Here is a 12,913-nt window from a genome sequence, read left to right on the forward strand (position 1 = left end):
AAGACTAGGTCAAACCCAACAAAATCAACGCTAGGGAACGGGTACATCCAAAAAGGGAAATGGGGCCAAGGGCTGAGAGGTTGACGAATGAATGGGGGTGGGGGAGAATGCAGTCAAGAATTCACTGTATTTTCCATGAAATTAAGCAAGTAAGGGAAGGAGTGGGCTGCAGGCAGGTGAGAACATTGAAGGGGCGACACTGAGGAAGACGCAGTCTATTCATAAACCGCTTTGTGGTGTGGCACTGTCTTTGTACAACTACTTAATCCAAAAAATAATGAAAACAAAATGGTATAACACCATTATAGGGCACAAATTGGTATGCAAGTTATTATATACAGTGGTATATAATATAGTATTATATACTATTGGAATTTGTTAGTGTTTTCACCAACAAGAAATAGAGATATCACCAAAGCAGAATGAGTAATATTCAAATCCAAAGTATCACAGGTGGTTGTCTGAGTTGCTATAGGTGGTTTCTCTGGCTACTGAACAGGTGTGAGAAGGAGTAGGGTAGGTTCATTCATCAGTACTCACCCCTCATCTGACACCAAAATCCCCACCACCCGCAGGCAGCTCTGAGCCTAATGCAGAACAGCCTTTTACCAGTGGACCCAGCGGAGTCAGGGTGTCCAAAGGCATAAAGGGAAAGACACAAGTTCTGGGGTGCTCTTGGCTCCCCCTGCTGGGTTGAATGCTCTCAGGTGATCCTCTACCCTGATGGCTGATCCAGCCCAGAGAAGACACATGAACTCCATATATGGTTAGCCAATAGGACGGGGGGGTGTGTGTGTACACACTGCTGTTTGCTGTTTGGGGGGGGGAGTGCGCGTGTGCGTGTGGTGTGTGTGTACACTGTTGTTTCCCTAACTTTAGAAGTCCTCCAGTTTTCTACAGTATCAGAAACATCAATCCACTTGTGAAAATTTGGTGAACACTCGTAAACACAGGAGAAATCATTCCATATCGGAACTATATTCCATATTCATCCCACATCAGAGCAAGCACAACTTACTTTTCCACTTGATTTCTGTAGCTGTAGCTGATCAAATTCCAGAAGTTTCTTCCAGTCTTGGCGTTTAACAAAATAGAAGACTTCTTCATAAGTAAGATCTATGCGATAGTTGAAATCACCACACCAAAACACGTAATCATGAGAAAAAATGTTTCTCCCCTAAGTTGCAAAGAAAACCACAGTCATTCCAGCCCATGGAGTTTGGCAGATGGGAGGGGAGAGGACAAACAGTGTCTTTCTTAAGCTGCTTCTTTTAGGCTTTCCATTATGTCTCGCTTAAATAATGGTTCCTGAATAGTTTGGACACAGCACTCTAACTCTAATGGGAAGTATAACTACTGACATTTAGTCTGCCATTTCCGACACAATCCCTACCCTAACAACCAGGCGGGGCTCTGTTTCTTAGCTACATCCCAAGATGTAGGCACCAGATACTGAAGTGTTCTGTGTTAGGAAAGCCAGGTGGGAAAACGCTCATAATACTGAGACTTCCCTGAGCTTATGCCCTGTGATGGCCTCCTCCCAACCCAGCCTGGCTGCCCAGAGCTCAGATCTGGGGAGCGCTTCCCTGATTCCAATGATAGCAGCTGCCAGCGGCTCCTGGCTAAAATCTTAGCTATTCAGGAAGCTAAGGCTGAAGGTTGAGGTTCAAAGTCAGCCTGGGCAGGAAAGTTCATGAGACTGCATCTCCAATTAATCACCCAAATCCCTAATGGAGGTGTAGCTCAAGTGACACTCTAGTGTCAGCCTTGAGCCAAAAAGCTAAGGGACAGCTTTCCCCAGGCCATGAGTTCAAGCCTCAATACTGGCACAGATGGCACAGATGGCGAGGCAGGGGGGAGAAGGGGAGAGGGAAAGAGAGACAGAGATAGAGAGAGACAGAGACAGAGACAGAGAGACAGAGAGAGAGAGACAGAGAGAGAGAGATCTGAACCCAGCTCCAAAATTCATTTGTCTCCCCACTATGTGATATTCCCCCATTTCCCCTTGCACTGGACATCAGCAGAATAGAGAATTAACAGAGATATCCTCAATGCTTTTGTTATTTGGGGGGCATATTATAAATTTTTTAATTATTTAGGGGTGTATTCCAAGTATAACATTTCAATGTAGTACTTTTTGACCAAAAGAGTTAGATTTTGTTTTTAACTACACAGGAATTTAAAATTTTCAGGTTCCTTTTCTTGTTTATTCTTTTAACTCAAGAAATAGAAGAAAGGATCAGGACTTGTCATGAAAAACTAAAGAGGTTTTGGGGGTTTCTATGTCGGTCGTGGGGCTTAAACTCTGGGCTTGGATACTGTCCCTCAGCTCAGCTCAGCTTCCGGTTTTCTGATGGTTTATTGGAAATAAGAGTCTCACGGACTTTCCTGCTGGCTTTGAAACATGATCCTCAGATCTCAGCCTCCTGAGTAGCTAGGATGACAGGCGTGAGCCACCGGCGTCTGGCTGTTTTTGTTTTTGCCTTGCAGACTTGGTAGCCCAGTCCACAGACTTTGTTCCCACAGGGAACAGAACAGATCCATCATCTAAGACGCTGGTGTCCAGGGCCCAGCTAGCCTTCCTCTGAGGTCAGAAGACTGTGGCCAGGACAGGAGATGTATGACCTCCCTTTAGGGAAGAGATGGGACCTGGCCATCCATCCCAGGCTGAATGTGACCAGAGCATCCTCTTTGCATGAGGAGGACGTTAAAATCTAAATGTGAAAATACAGTCTATTGGCTTCAACATGGAAACCTCTGGGCTGCCACTAGAGGGCAGTCTGGCCTGCATTGCAGCCAGTGGTAGTGGCGACAGGAAATGCAGGCTCTTAGTCATGATTGGCTGATGTGAAAGGAAAAGTTCTTAGCTGAGCAACAGAGGTATGTGTGAAGACTGTACATTCCCAAATACTAAGTCTATATCCCTCCTCCAAGAAAATGAAATCTTATAGTGCTTGGATGTAAATGTTCTTCACAAACTTGAGCCAGACACAGACATACTTATTTCGCTCCCCATTCTATCATGTGAATTAGAAAACCAGGGAAATGTACCTAAGCAAGGCAGGGGCACCTAAGAACCTCCAAGAAGGGAGAATAGGAGAGGCCAGAACATGGGAGAGCTGGGCTCTGTGCACCCCTGGAGTCCCCAGGTATGCCGCCATGCCTCCCCTCCCCCAGCCCCGGAGCCCCTGGTGACAGGGACCCTCCCTGTGGTTATGGTTCTCGAATCTTGCTCCTGATGGCAGAAGAGTGCCGGGAGGCCCCACTCACTGCAGGGAAGGAGAGCTTGTGCGTGATCTCCCGGTAGTCTTCATTCCTCTCCTTCACTTGCGACTGCCCGGCCGTCAGATGGCTACAGATGAAGCAGAAGCTGCTGCTGTGGAACTGGAAGCGGATGCCCACGGCGCCCTTGTTCCCAGCCTTTCCCCCCATGCCAGTCTTCACTGTGTCTATGGCCACGTCCCTGCAACAGAAGAACATGAACCTTCCGTTGGCCACAGACCAGTGCAAACCATCCTGCCACAGAGAGGCCAGCAGCAGCACCAGGCCGCTGCGCTGAGCCCTGGGCCCAGAGCCTGCTCAGTCTCATCCTCTGCAGCCAGCATCACGGTGACCAGCATAGCTATTGTTGTCTGCCTGGCCAGGAGGCTGCTTCCTCTCGCTGCTAAGTGCTGCCTCATGGGGGTGCACAGTGCTCTTCACCAGGGCCTCCCTCCCTGGGAAGGATTTTCAAGTACCCCATGAAGCTGCACACACTGCCGCTATGTCTGCCCTAGCAGTCACAAGCCTGTGGCCCAGCCCGCCCCATCCAGTGCTCCTGGACGGATGGCAGGGGCCATCCAGCCAGCCACATGTTTTGAGAGCTCGGAGGCAGCTATTTGGGTTGGTCCGAGAGGTGGTCTCAAGCTGACTTTCCTGCAATGCACACTTCTTTGTGTTGTTGTTGTTATTTAAAGGTGAAGTACAGAGGGGTTACAGTTCCCTAAGTCAGATAAAGAATACATTTCTTTTTGGACAGCATCACCCCTTCCCTTACTCTCTCCCAGTTCTTCCCTCCCAACCCCAGACACAAGTTGTATAGTTCATTTTCCACAAAGTGTCCAGTGAGTACTACTGCTAATGCACACTGTTTGGGCTTGTATGCAAATGCATACCTGAATACACATGAGTGCATGTGACCCTATACCCAAGTACTTAATGTTTCCAGAACCAGGCCACAGACCTCCTGCCTGGTAGACAAGGTAAGGTGACAACATGTCAAAGGGTTGTGAGCTAAGCTAAACAAGGCAGGGACAGCAGGGAGGGAGGGAAGGAGGGGGGGAAAGAGAGAGAGAGAGAGAGAGAGAGAGAGAGAGAGAATGCATGTACATGCATGCACAACAGGGAGACCTCAGACCACCTCAGGGAAATCCCCCGATTCTCTGCCTCACCCCTCCCCATGGTTGATCCGACTTCTTTGATAGAATTGACATTTCCTGCCCAGTTACTCAGCTCTTGCTCAGTGGTTTCCTGTCTGTAAAACTCCAAGAAAGCCCTTCCTTGCCCAAGACTCAGGTTTGGTGATAATCTTGATAACCATCAAGATTGTCTCTGCCTAGGGAAGGTCAGCTTCCTGAGTTAGGGGTTCTCTGTCTTGGCTTTTTTATTGCCAGACAATATCCTATTCAGCCCTGTTTTCCTTGGGAGATTTGCTCTATCACCTAGAATAATGGCAGGACCTGACCCTGGCAGCAGGATTCCCGGGGAAAGCGGGGGCTCGCAGGGTGGAGGGGAGAGAAGTCATAGAACAAAATACAAAGACTCACACCCCCTCCTTCCCCAGACGTTTATAAACTAAATGTTCTTACCTGATGAATGGGACATGGTATGGACGCACAAAGATATAAAGACAGACGCCCACCAGCTGTGCCGAAGCCAGGAGAGTGTACCTGTGGGAGCGTGAGATGGCTTTCTGAAGCTGCTCACCCCACACCTTTCTGTTGGTGGCGCTGGACAAGGAAGGGTAGGAGAAGGGCAAGAGGTTAGCAGGAAGGCCGCCTCCCACTGACTAACCCTTCTGGCCCTATTTTTTTTTTTTTTTTAATTTTGGTCCTGGTACTGAGGCTTGAACTCAGGGCCAGGTACTATATCCTTTTAGCCTTTTTTTCCCTCAAGATTGGTGCTCTACCACTTGAGCCAAAGCCCCATTTCTTTTTTTTAACTGGTTACTTGGAGATAGTTTCATGGACTTCCCTGCCTGGGCTGGCTTTGATCTACAATCCTCAGATCTCAGCCTCCTGAATAGCTAGGATTACAGGAGTGAGCCGCTGGCACCTGGCAATTGCTATTTTTTTTTTTAAATAAAAGTGATTCTGTACCCAATGTGACTACTGTGCCGTGATCCCTCTCGTGAACTAGCTGATGTTTCCCGTGGTGCCTCACACCTCTCAGCAGTCTCTCCTCACCCCTGACACCTAGCTAGGATCTGCTCATAAGAGCTCCATAGAGGCAATTTTATTTATGTGTAAAAAAAGTTCCTTGAAATAAAACTAGAGAAGCTTGGAGGGAATGTCTGGTTGGTTTTGTGCCAGTTAACCTGACGGTCTGGCTCTCTCCTTCCTGCCTGGTATCAAGAGACACACTCATGCTTTCTCGTCTCTCCCCAGGAAATGTGAATCAGCCCTCTCTTCCTGCCCCCCAGCCCTGCCCGCCCTGGGATCCCAGTTCACACATGCCAGCTCCCTGCACCCCATGGCCCAGGCTCCCCACAGACACAGTGATAACCAGACCTTCCATCCATTTCCTTCACTGGCGGGCAGAGGGGAATAGGGCAGCACATGGTGAGTGTGGAGAAGGAGAACAGCCAGAAGTGCACACGGCACCAGGGCCGCAGGCCGCTAGACCAGAGCAGCTGTGAGCAGACTTTGGGGCCCTGTTCCCCAGGCAGGCTCTTGGCCCTTACCTGGCATTGACGATATTCCCAGCACTCAGCTCGACCATCTCTTCAAACCCCACAGCAAATACATCGGCTGGGGTGCTGTCATCTGGCGGGTAAAGCAAGAGATGCAGGAAATCAGAACCTCCATGTCCTGCACTACTGGTTCACAGGGTCTGTGTTGCCCTCTTCTAAGTGCACCACTTGGTGCCAGGACCAGATTTCAGATCTGATGTGATTCTTTGGGGATGGAGCTTAGGCCTAAACATGAAATTCACTTGTTTATAAACCTACCCAAAGGAGGTATTATATAGCATTTTCCATGCACCTGAATGTTGACTGAGACCTGTCATACAAGGTCAGGAATGTGGGTGCACTGTGGATTTCAGAGTACCAGATTAGGGAAGCACAATGTGTAGCTGGCCTGGACAGGACCAACTTTAATTGCAAGCCTGGCTCCGCAGCTCCAGACAGCAGCTTGGCATTTAGGTTGTCATTCCTGATGACAATCGGATTCCAATGACCCAAAGCTAAACTGCAAAAATCTCTGCCTGTGAAGGAAAGAAAAGCTGAGTGCTAGTGGCTACTCAGCAGTCTGAGATCTGAGGATCACAGTTCAAAGCCAACCCAGGCAGATAAATCCCAGAGACTCTTATCTCTAATTAACTAGAAAAAGGGTAGAAGTATAGTTATAGATCAAATGTTAAGGCCAGACTTGAGCAAAAGAGTGCAAAGCCTTGAGTTCAAGCCCTAATACTAACCCCCCCACCCCCCACAAAAAAAGAGTGTCATTCTGATAATCCTTCCAAATATTTGGAAACGAGTCAGAGTTAATTTGCTAGGTAGCATTCCAGAAGGTTAGCCCACCGTTTTAAACACTTTGAGGCATGTAAACGCCAATGTTACAGGAAGAGGTGCTACTGAGGCGGTCAACCTGCTGCTGCAGGTTTGACAAAACGTCAGATGTCTTGTCTTCACCTGTGTGACGTGACTGCCCTCACCCTGAGAGTCCACAGCTCCCAAGAGCTGGGGAGCGTCCAACAGCCAGTCTGCGAGCTCCGCCGTCCCCAGGAGGTTGCTCCGGAACTGCTTCCCTCCGTTCACGTTCCAGGTCCCCACGGCGATTTGAACCCGCTTAAAATTTGTGAATTCTGACTGGCGCTCGGTCATGGCTTTCAGGATCCTGGGAGTCACTGTCAGGAGGCATAAAGAGGCAAGTCCCTCTCCAGCCCAGAGCCAGGCACCTCCCAAAGCACAGGAGGGTGGCCTGCCAGAGACGGCTCACAGCCCTGCAGATGTGGACCACAACATAGAAAGATGACACTAACCACACCACCTCCCATCAACGTACAAAAACACAGGACCAGAAATACACCCTGCATGCCATTACTCATAGAAGTCATGTGAGGATCAGATCACAAGAAATCTCACAGACACAGAGGGAGAAAGTCCCTGTGCATTCTCGCCATGATCCCACAGAACATAGCAGAGGAATGAAAGCAAGCAAGAGGACACTTCGGTGGACAATATAAATAATGTGCTATGTGTATGTTGTATAAATGAAATGTTATAATTTGTAATATATTACAGATAACCCTAAGTGCCTCATCAACCCAAAGCCCCAGCTTTGCATTTTCTACTTCCATCCTGTATACCTGAAAGGGTCTGTTTTGCTTATTTATTTGCCTTCAGACTTAAAGCATTAACAAATGAATCTAAGTGGGCACTGATGGCTCATGCCTGTAATCCTAGCTACTCAGGAGGCTGAGATCTGAGGCTCAGTTCAAAGCCAGCCTGGGCAGGAAAGTCTGTGAGACTCTTATCTCCAAAAAATCACTCAGAAAACCAGAAGTGGCGCTGTGGCTCAAGTGGTAGAGAGCTCACCTTGAGCTGAAGAGCTAAGGGACAGTGCCCAGGACCAGAGTTCAAGCCCCACAACGACAAAAAAAAAAAAAAAGAAAGAATAACCATCACCAGCTACCCTCTTAACCAAAATACATCCTTTTGTTGTTGTTGTTGTTGTTTTTGGTTGATTGTGGGGCTTGAACTCTGGGCCTGGGCACTGTCCCTCAGCTCTTCAGCTCAAGGCAAGTGCTCTACCACTTGAGCCACAGTGCCACTTCCAGTTTTCTGGTAGTTTATTGGAGATAAGAGTCTCACTGAATTTCCTGCCCAGGCTGGCTTTGAACAGTTATCTTCAGATCTCAGTCTCCTGAATAGCTAGGATTACAGGTGTGAGCTACCAGCACCCGGCTTCCAATGTTTTAATCTAGAGACTTGACCCAAATCTCCTCTGCTTTGCCACTAAATAAGCCTCACTATGGAATCTGGAGCTTGCTCAGCTTTTCTGAGCTAGAACTATTCCCAGAGCAGAAGTTAATTTCACCTTGGCTATCAGAGGCCCGAAAGCAACCTCAATATATGGAAGAATGAGAGAGAAAAAGAATGGAGCCATTGTAAACATGGGCTAATTTCTCTCTCAAACATACCCCAAAAAGTCTAAAATTGTCTCATTCTTGTAAAAATGCCAGTCTCCCCTTCTTTTCCTTTACTTATGAAGGCCACATGCTCTAGGGAATAAGCTTTTATTAAAATTTTCCCAAAAAAATCCTCTAGCACTGATGGGCTCTTAATAGCCTTCCTGACACTGGACATGCCTTGTCCCACGTACTTCCCCCAGGAAATGTCCTCAGGGGCCAACAAAGGACTGCAGGCTCCCCCTCCCTCCAGAAGCTCCCTGGGTCACAAGACACCTATCAGGGAGACAGGGAGCCCAGGTCTCCAAGGACATTTCTGAAATGAGTTAGCTTCAAAGACACAGACACAGTGCAGACTCCTTCATAGTCCTGCCCCTTCCTTCCTTCCTCTCCACAGGCACTCCAAAAAATAGGGGAGTCCAGAAGGGCCAGCTCCCGAGAAACAGCCACCTGCAGTGTACCTATCCATTCAACCACAGATTGGAATTACTTGGCAAAAAAATTACAGCTGTACTAAACATGTACAGAGACTTTATCTTATAGTTTCCTCTAAACAATATAGTAGAAAAATGATTTCCATAGCACTAGATGGGTCAAGTATCTAGAGATGACAAAGTACATAAGAGTACGGGTAGATGTTATTTGCAAAGATGGTGCCATTTTCATTACGGACTCGAGGATCTTTGGATTTTGGTCTCTGCAGGGATCCTAACAACAATGCCTTCCCAATAGTGAGGAAGAACTGCACAGTATCAATTAAAAGCTGCGTCAGCCCACCACTTAGACCAAAGACAGATCAAAATCTCTTACCTATCTTCCACCCGCCATCTTGGATTTCCTGGTAGGGTCCTGGGGATAGTTAACCTCAGCCTCTACCACCACCTGCGCCCCCAAAGTAGACCAGAGACACCCTCATGCAAGCAGGGCAGAACTCATTACCCAGGAGGGCAGTGTTGTCCAGAAGCATCCTGCCTTTGTCTGTTGATTCCTCATTGTGGACGTCGCCAACCAGCAGCAGCTTGATGGCTTCCTGCTTCACCCCATCGAAGAAGTTGGACTGGATGGTACGAGACATGGACCGGGCCCCATCTTTCAGCTTCCCCACCTGCAGGAGACCAAGCACAGGTGTGAGAGGGACCCGTGAGGCTACCCTCCCTGCCCCCTCGCCCCGCTCCTACCTTGGCCTTCCCTTCCAGGGCCCTGCTGCCTGTGAACACCTTGCTCAGGCTATGCCCATTCAGAGACCACATGGCTTTGAAGGACTCCACAAAGCGGTCAACAATGGGTTTTGAGTTCAGCCCCAGGCTCTCGAGCTGGAGGTGAAGGACCTGAGGGAGACAGAGGAGACAGCTGCATTGGGCTGCCTACAGGGAATGCTCACAGGGGCCTCCTAGTGGGTGCTATATCCAGCACACTGCAGACCCTGTGCTACCCTGAGATATGAGCAGGACAGAGTGGCTCCTTGATCCAACTTCCCAGCCTTCTTTCTGATGCCTGACCACCCACTATCACTGATAGTAGATAGCAAGCACTGAGGGGGGCAGCAGGAAGTGACCCCAGTTCCCTCCCTCCAAGATGGAATGGAGAAGTCAGCCAGGCAGCTGGGCTACACCAACAGACTCAGGCATGCTGCCTCTGGCTTCAGAGCCAGCCTCCCTCTGGCCCGGCCCAGCAGTATTCATGACAATCACTACACAGATACGCTCTTTCTCAAGGGTGCCTGGTGCCTTTGGGAAGCTAAGGCTGGGATGCATTCCATGAGTGTGTGAATAAGCAAGCCTATGACAGGGAGACACACACGGAGGCCCAGGCAAGCCACCTCTCAGAGAACCTGTCCAGAGGCCCCAGCGCATCCCTGTCACCGGCCCCATCACTGGAAAGCCAACCAGTGAAGCTGAAGGCATGTTAGGCAGGCCCAGCCTGGCCCACTGAGGGTGTGAGACACAATGCAGATGATCAGGAGACGGACCTCGAGTGCGATGAAACTCTGAACAGCGTTGGTTCGGTTCAGGCAGTCAAGACAGTTCATCCGCAGAGTGCCTTTCTGAAAACTTAAGGACCACAAGAAAAAAATGGAATCAATTCAGGGACACATAGTCCATGGCTCTAGTCTGTCAACTTCTATGGAATCTTGTTCAGGAGAGAACCCCTGGGCTCCTCCCTGCAGAAATGCCCTACAGACCCCAGAATGCACTCTCTGTAGACCTAGCCCTGGCTCTCGGGCAAGGAAGGGCAGCTCTGCTACCCACAGTGAATGAGAATTGAATGAGAACATTCAATTACCAAATGCTGCCTTCCTTGCTCCTGGGAAAAAGAGTCGTTAGGTACCTGTGAGCCTCTGGCCACAACACTGCCCTCAACTTGCTCATGGTTTCTGTGTAAACACATGTAGCTAGCCCCTTAGGGTGGTTCTTGATGGTTAATTGGAGTACTAAACACACCTTTGACTTAGGATGTTTTCAACCTACAGTGAGCTTATTGGGACATGACTTATATGAATGCACTGAAAGCTGAAGGGCTCCAGCAGACTGCTGCTTCATCCACACTGAACTCCCAGCCAAAGACACTACAACTCAGGCCTGAAGGAAGCTTATCTAAGTGTGTCCTATGGAAGGCACATCACCGCCTTCTAAGGCTTAGAGATGTCAAGCCGCACCTTCATGCTGGGCTTGGAGCCCTTTTAAACAGTGAAGTTACCAAGAAAAGCACAGAAAGAAGTGAACCATGCAATTAGACAGCAAACGAGAACACACGGGCCCTTGAGAGAAGGCACATGTTCCACTGCTCTGCAGGTCTGTGAGTGAACATGAGAGGGCTATGACGAGATTCTGAGGTTACCAATGAGCTGAACTGAATAGATGAATCCACTAGTGTGGAGTCTACACGTGAGGAGGATTGACTGACTGCACGCTGAGTAAACCCGTTTTCCTCTGGGCCCTGGACAAGTCACCACAGCGCAGCCTCCCTGGCACCGTGGTTTGCCCCAGCTCTCCTCACGTGATCACGACAAGTCCTGTCGTACTGTGGTCATCTCAGCCCTAGGTTTTAACCCTGTCTCTTCTATTAGGGTGCTTCTTTATCCCGCGTACTAGGCTTTGCCACCTACTCACAGAATTCACAAGCTCATTTCAGCAGGAAAGGAGAGGAGCAAACTAGAACCACAGAGGCCCAGAATCACCCTGCTTATGATCCAGAAGGGCAGGCAAGCCCTGAGGAGCACTGCCCTGTGGGTTACAGCCCCTGAGCCCCTCATCCAGCAGGAAGACCAAGCTCAGACCAGACTCACCGTGGACTTACATTCTCGCCCTTGGCAAACACGTCAAAGTCATCCCAGTGTAGCTTTAACTGAGGCTTCAACAGGTTCTCCAATTTCTCTAGCTTCCCACCTTTGGCAAGCTGATGGAAGTCAAAATTGATCATAGGCGTGTCGCTGGCGTGGCAAGAAGCCCAGAGCAACTTCTGCAAAGGGAAAGAGGAAGGTGTAAGGGCACAGGGGCAGCAGCAGGATGGTGACGGCACACTTCCTTTGGCAGCTCGTTCTGCAGCCAACCACAGTTGCCCATTAGTGTGCTCAGATCAGCTAGGAGGCTCACAGACGACCAGGCCATGGACCAGCCTGACCTTGAAACGGAAGTACAGGACAAAGGCCCTAGGAAGACAGAAGCTAAGAAAATCTTGCCTGCACAAAGGCAGAAGGCCCCCCTTGGGCAAAAAGAGCCCAGAGCAGGGGTGGCACCCTGGGGACATCCCACCCTGCAGGGCTCTGCGAGGCACAGGCAAGGGAAGGGTTGCCCTGTTCTTCAGACGGCCCAAGTGCCCCAGCCCTCAAAGACAGCAGCATGTGGCAGGCTACAGAGCTCACAATCCAGCTCCCGTTGCCTTGGTAACCAGCCCCATCCTGACAGACACCAGCACCAGGAATGGGGGCCTCTGCGGTGGCCCTGGTGCTGGCTGAGGCAGCCACTGGGGTATACAGAACGGTGACACCTCAGAATGTGGGTGACCAGAGACAGGGCGGCGACCCTGGAGTCAGAGGGAAGGTGGGGAAAGGGAAGAAGCAGAGTCTGGGGCTGCTGGTAGCCCAGGATGTTCTTCTCAGACACAAGGCCCTTCCACATGAAGCTTCCTAGCTCAGAAACTCTTCTGCCTGCTCCCCAGGGTCAAGGACAGAGTGGACATCCCAGGCTGCCCACCTCTAGGCCTCTCTACAGCTACATGGCGGACGGGGTAAGACCAAGCCACACATCTGCAGAGCCAGAGGTGCTGAGGACCAACAGACCAGGACTTGATTACCATGGGTAGTCAGAATATAAATGGACACACACTGCCATCTTCAAGAAAGATTTTATGGATGGAGTCGCCTGCAAACTCAGCCGTGTGACTGGTGGTTTAGAGTTACCCTGGAGCCAGCCCCTGTTCTGCTGTGATCTGATGACCGCCAGGATTCAGGCAGGTTGCCAATACTGGCCTCAGCCTGGTTGAGCGACTTCCTAGTCAGAGCCACGCCCCAGGGGTCCTGCCA

At 49.8% G+C, this 12,913-nt stretch overlaps 1 protein-coding gene across 2 annotated transcripts in view; it reads right to left on the minus strand.

Annotated features, from left to right (window-relative positions):
* Synj2 (synaptojanin 2) overlaps positions 1 to 12,913 on the minus strand; it is an 85,691-nt gene that overhangs the window by 20,564 nt on the left and 52,214 nt on the right. For both annotated transcript variants that reach the window (XM_042702071.1, XM_042702070.1), the window contains exons 8-16: positions 11,678 to 11,850; positions 10,361 to 10,442; positions 9,570 to 9,719; positions 9,331 to 9,496; positions 6,916 to 7,107; positions 5,942 to 6,023; positions 4,848 to 4,988; positions 3,271 to 3,463; positions 1,019 to 1,177 (exon numbers count right to left, since the gene is read on the minus strand). In XM_042702071.1, coding sequence (XP_042558005.1) covers positions 1,019 to 1,177; positions 3,271 to 3,463; positions 4,848 to 4,988; positions 5,942 to 6,023; positions 6,916 to 7,107; positions 9,331 to 9,496; positions 9,570 to 9,719; positions 10,361 to 10,442; positions 11,678 to 11,850 — 1,338 coding nt within the window. The remainder of the gene's footprint in view (positions 1 to 1,018; positions 1,178 to 3,270; positions 3,464 to 4,847; positions 4,989 to 5,941; positions 6,024 to 6,915; positions 7,108 to 9,330; positions 9,497 to 9,569; positions 9,720 to 10,360; positions 10,443 to 11,677; positions 11,851 to 12,913) is intronic.

The sequence above is a fragment of the Dipodomys spectabilis genome, unplaced genomic scaffold, assembly GCF_019054845.1.
Source record: "Dipodomys spectabilis isolate Male_0828 unplaced genomic scaffold, ASM1905484v1 ptg000302l, whole genome shotgun sequence".
NCBI lineage: Eukaryota > Metazoa > Chordata > Mammalia > Rodentia > Heteromyidae > Dipodomys > Dipodomys spectabilis.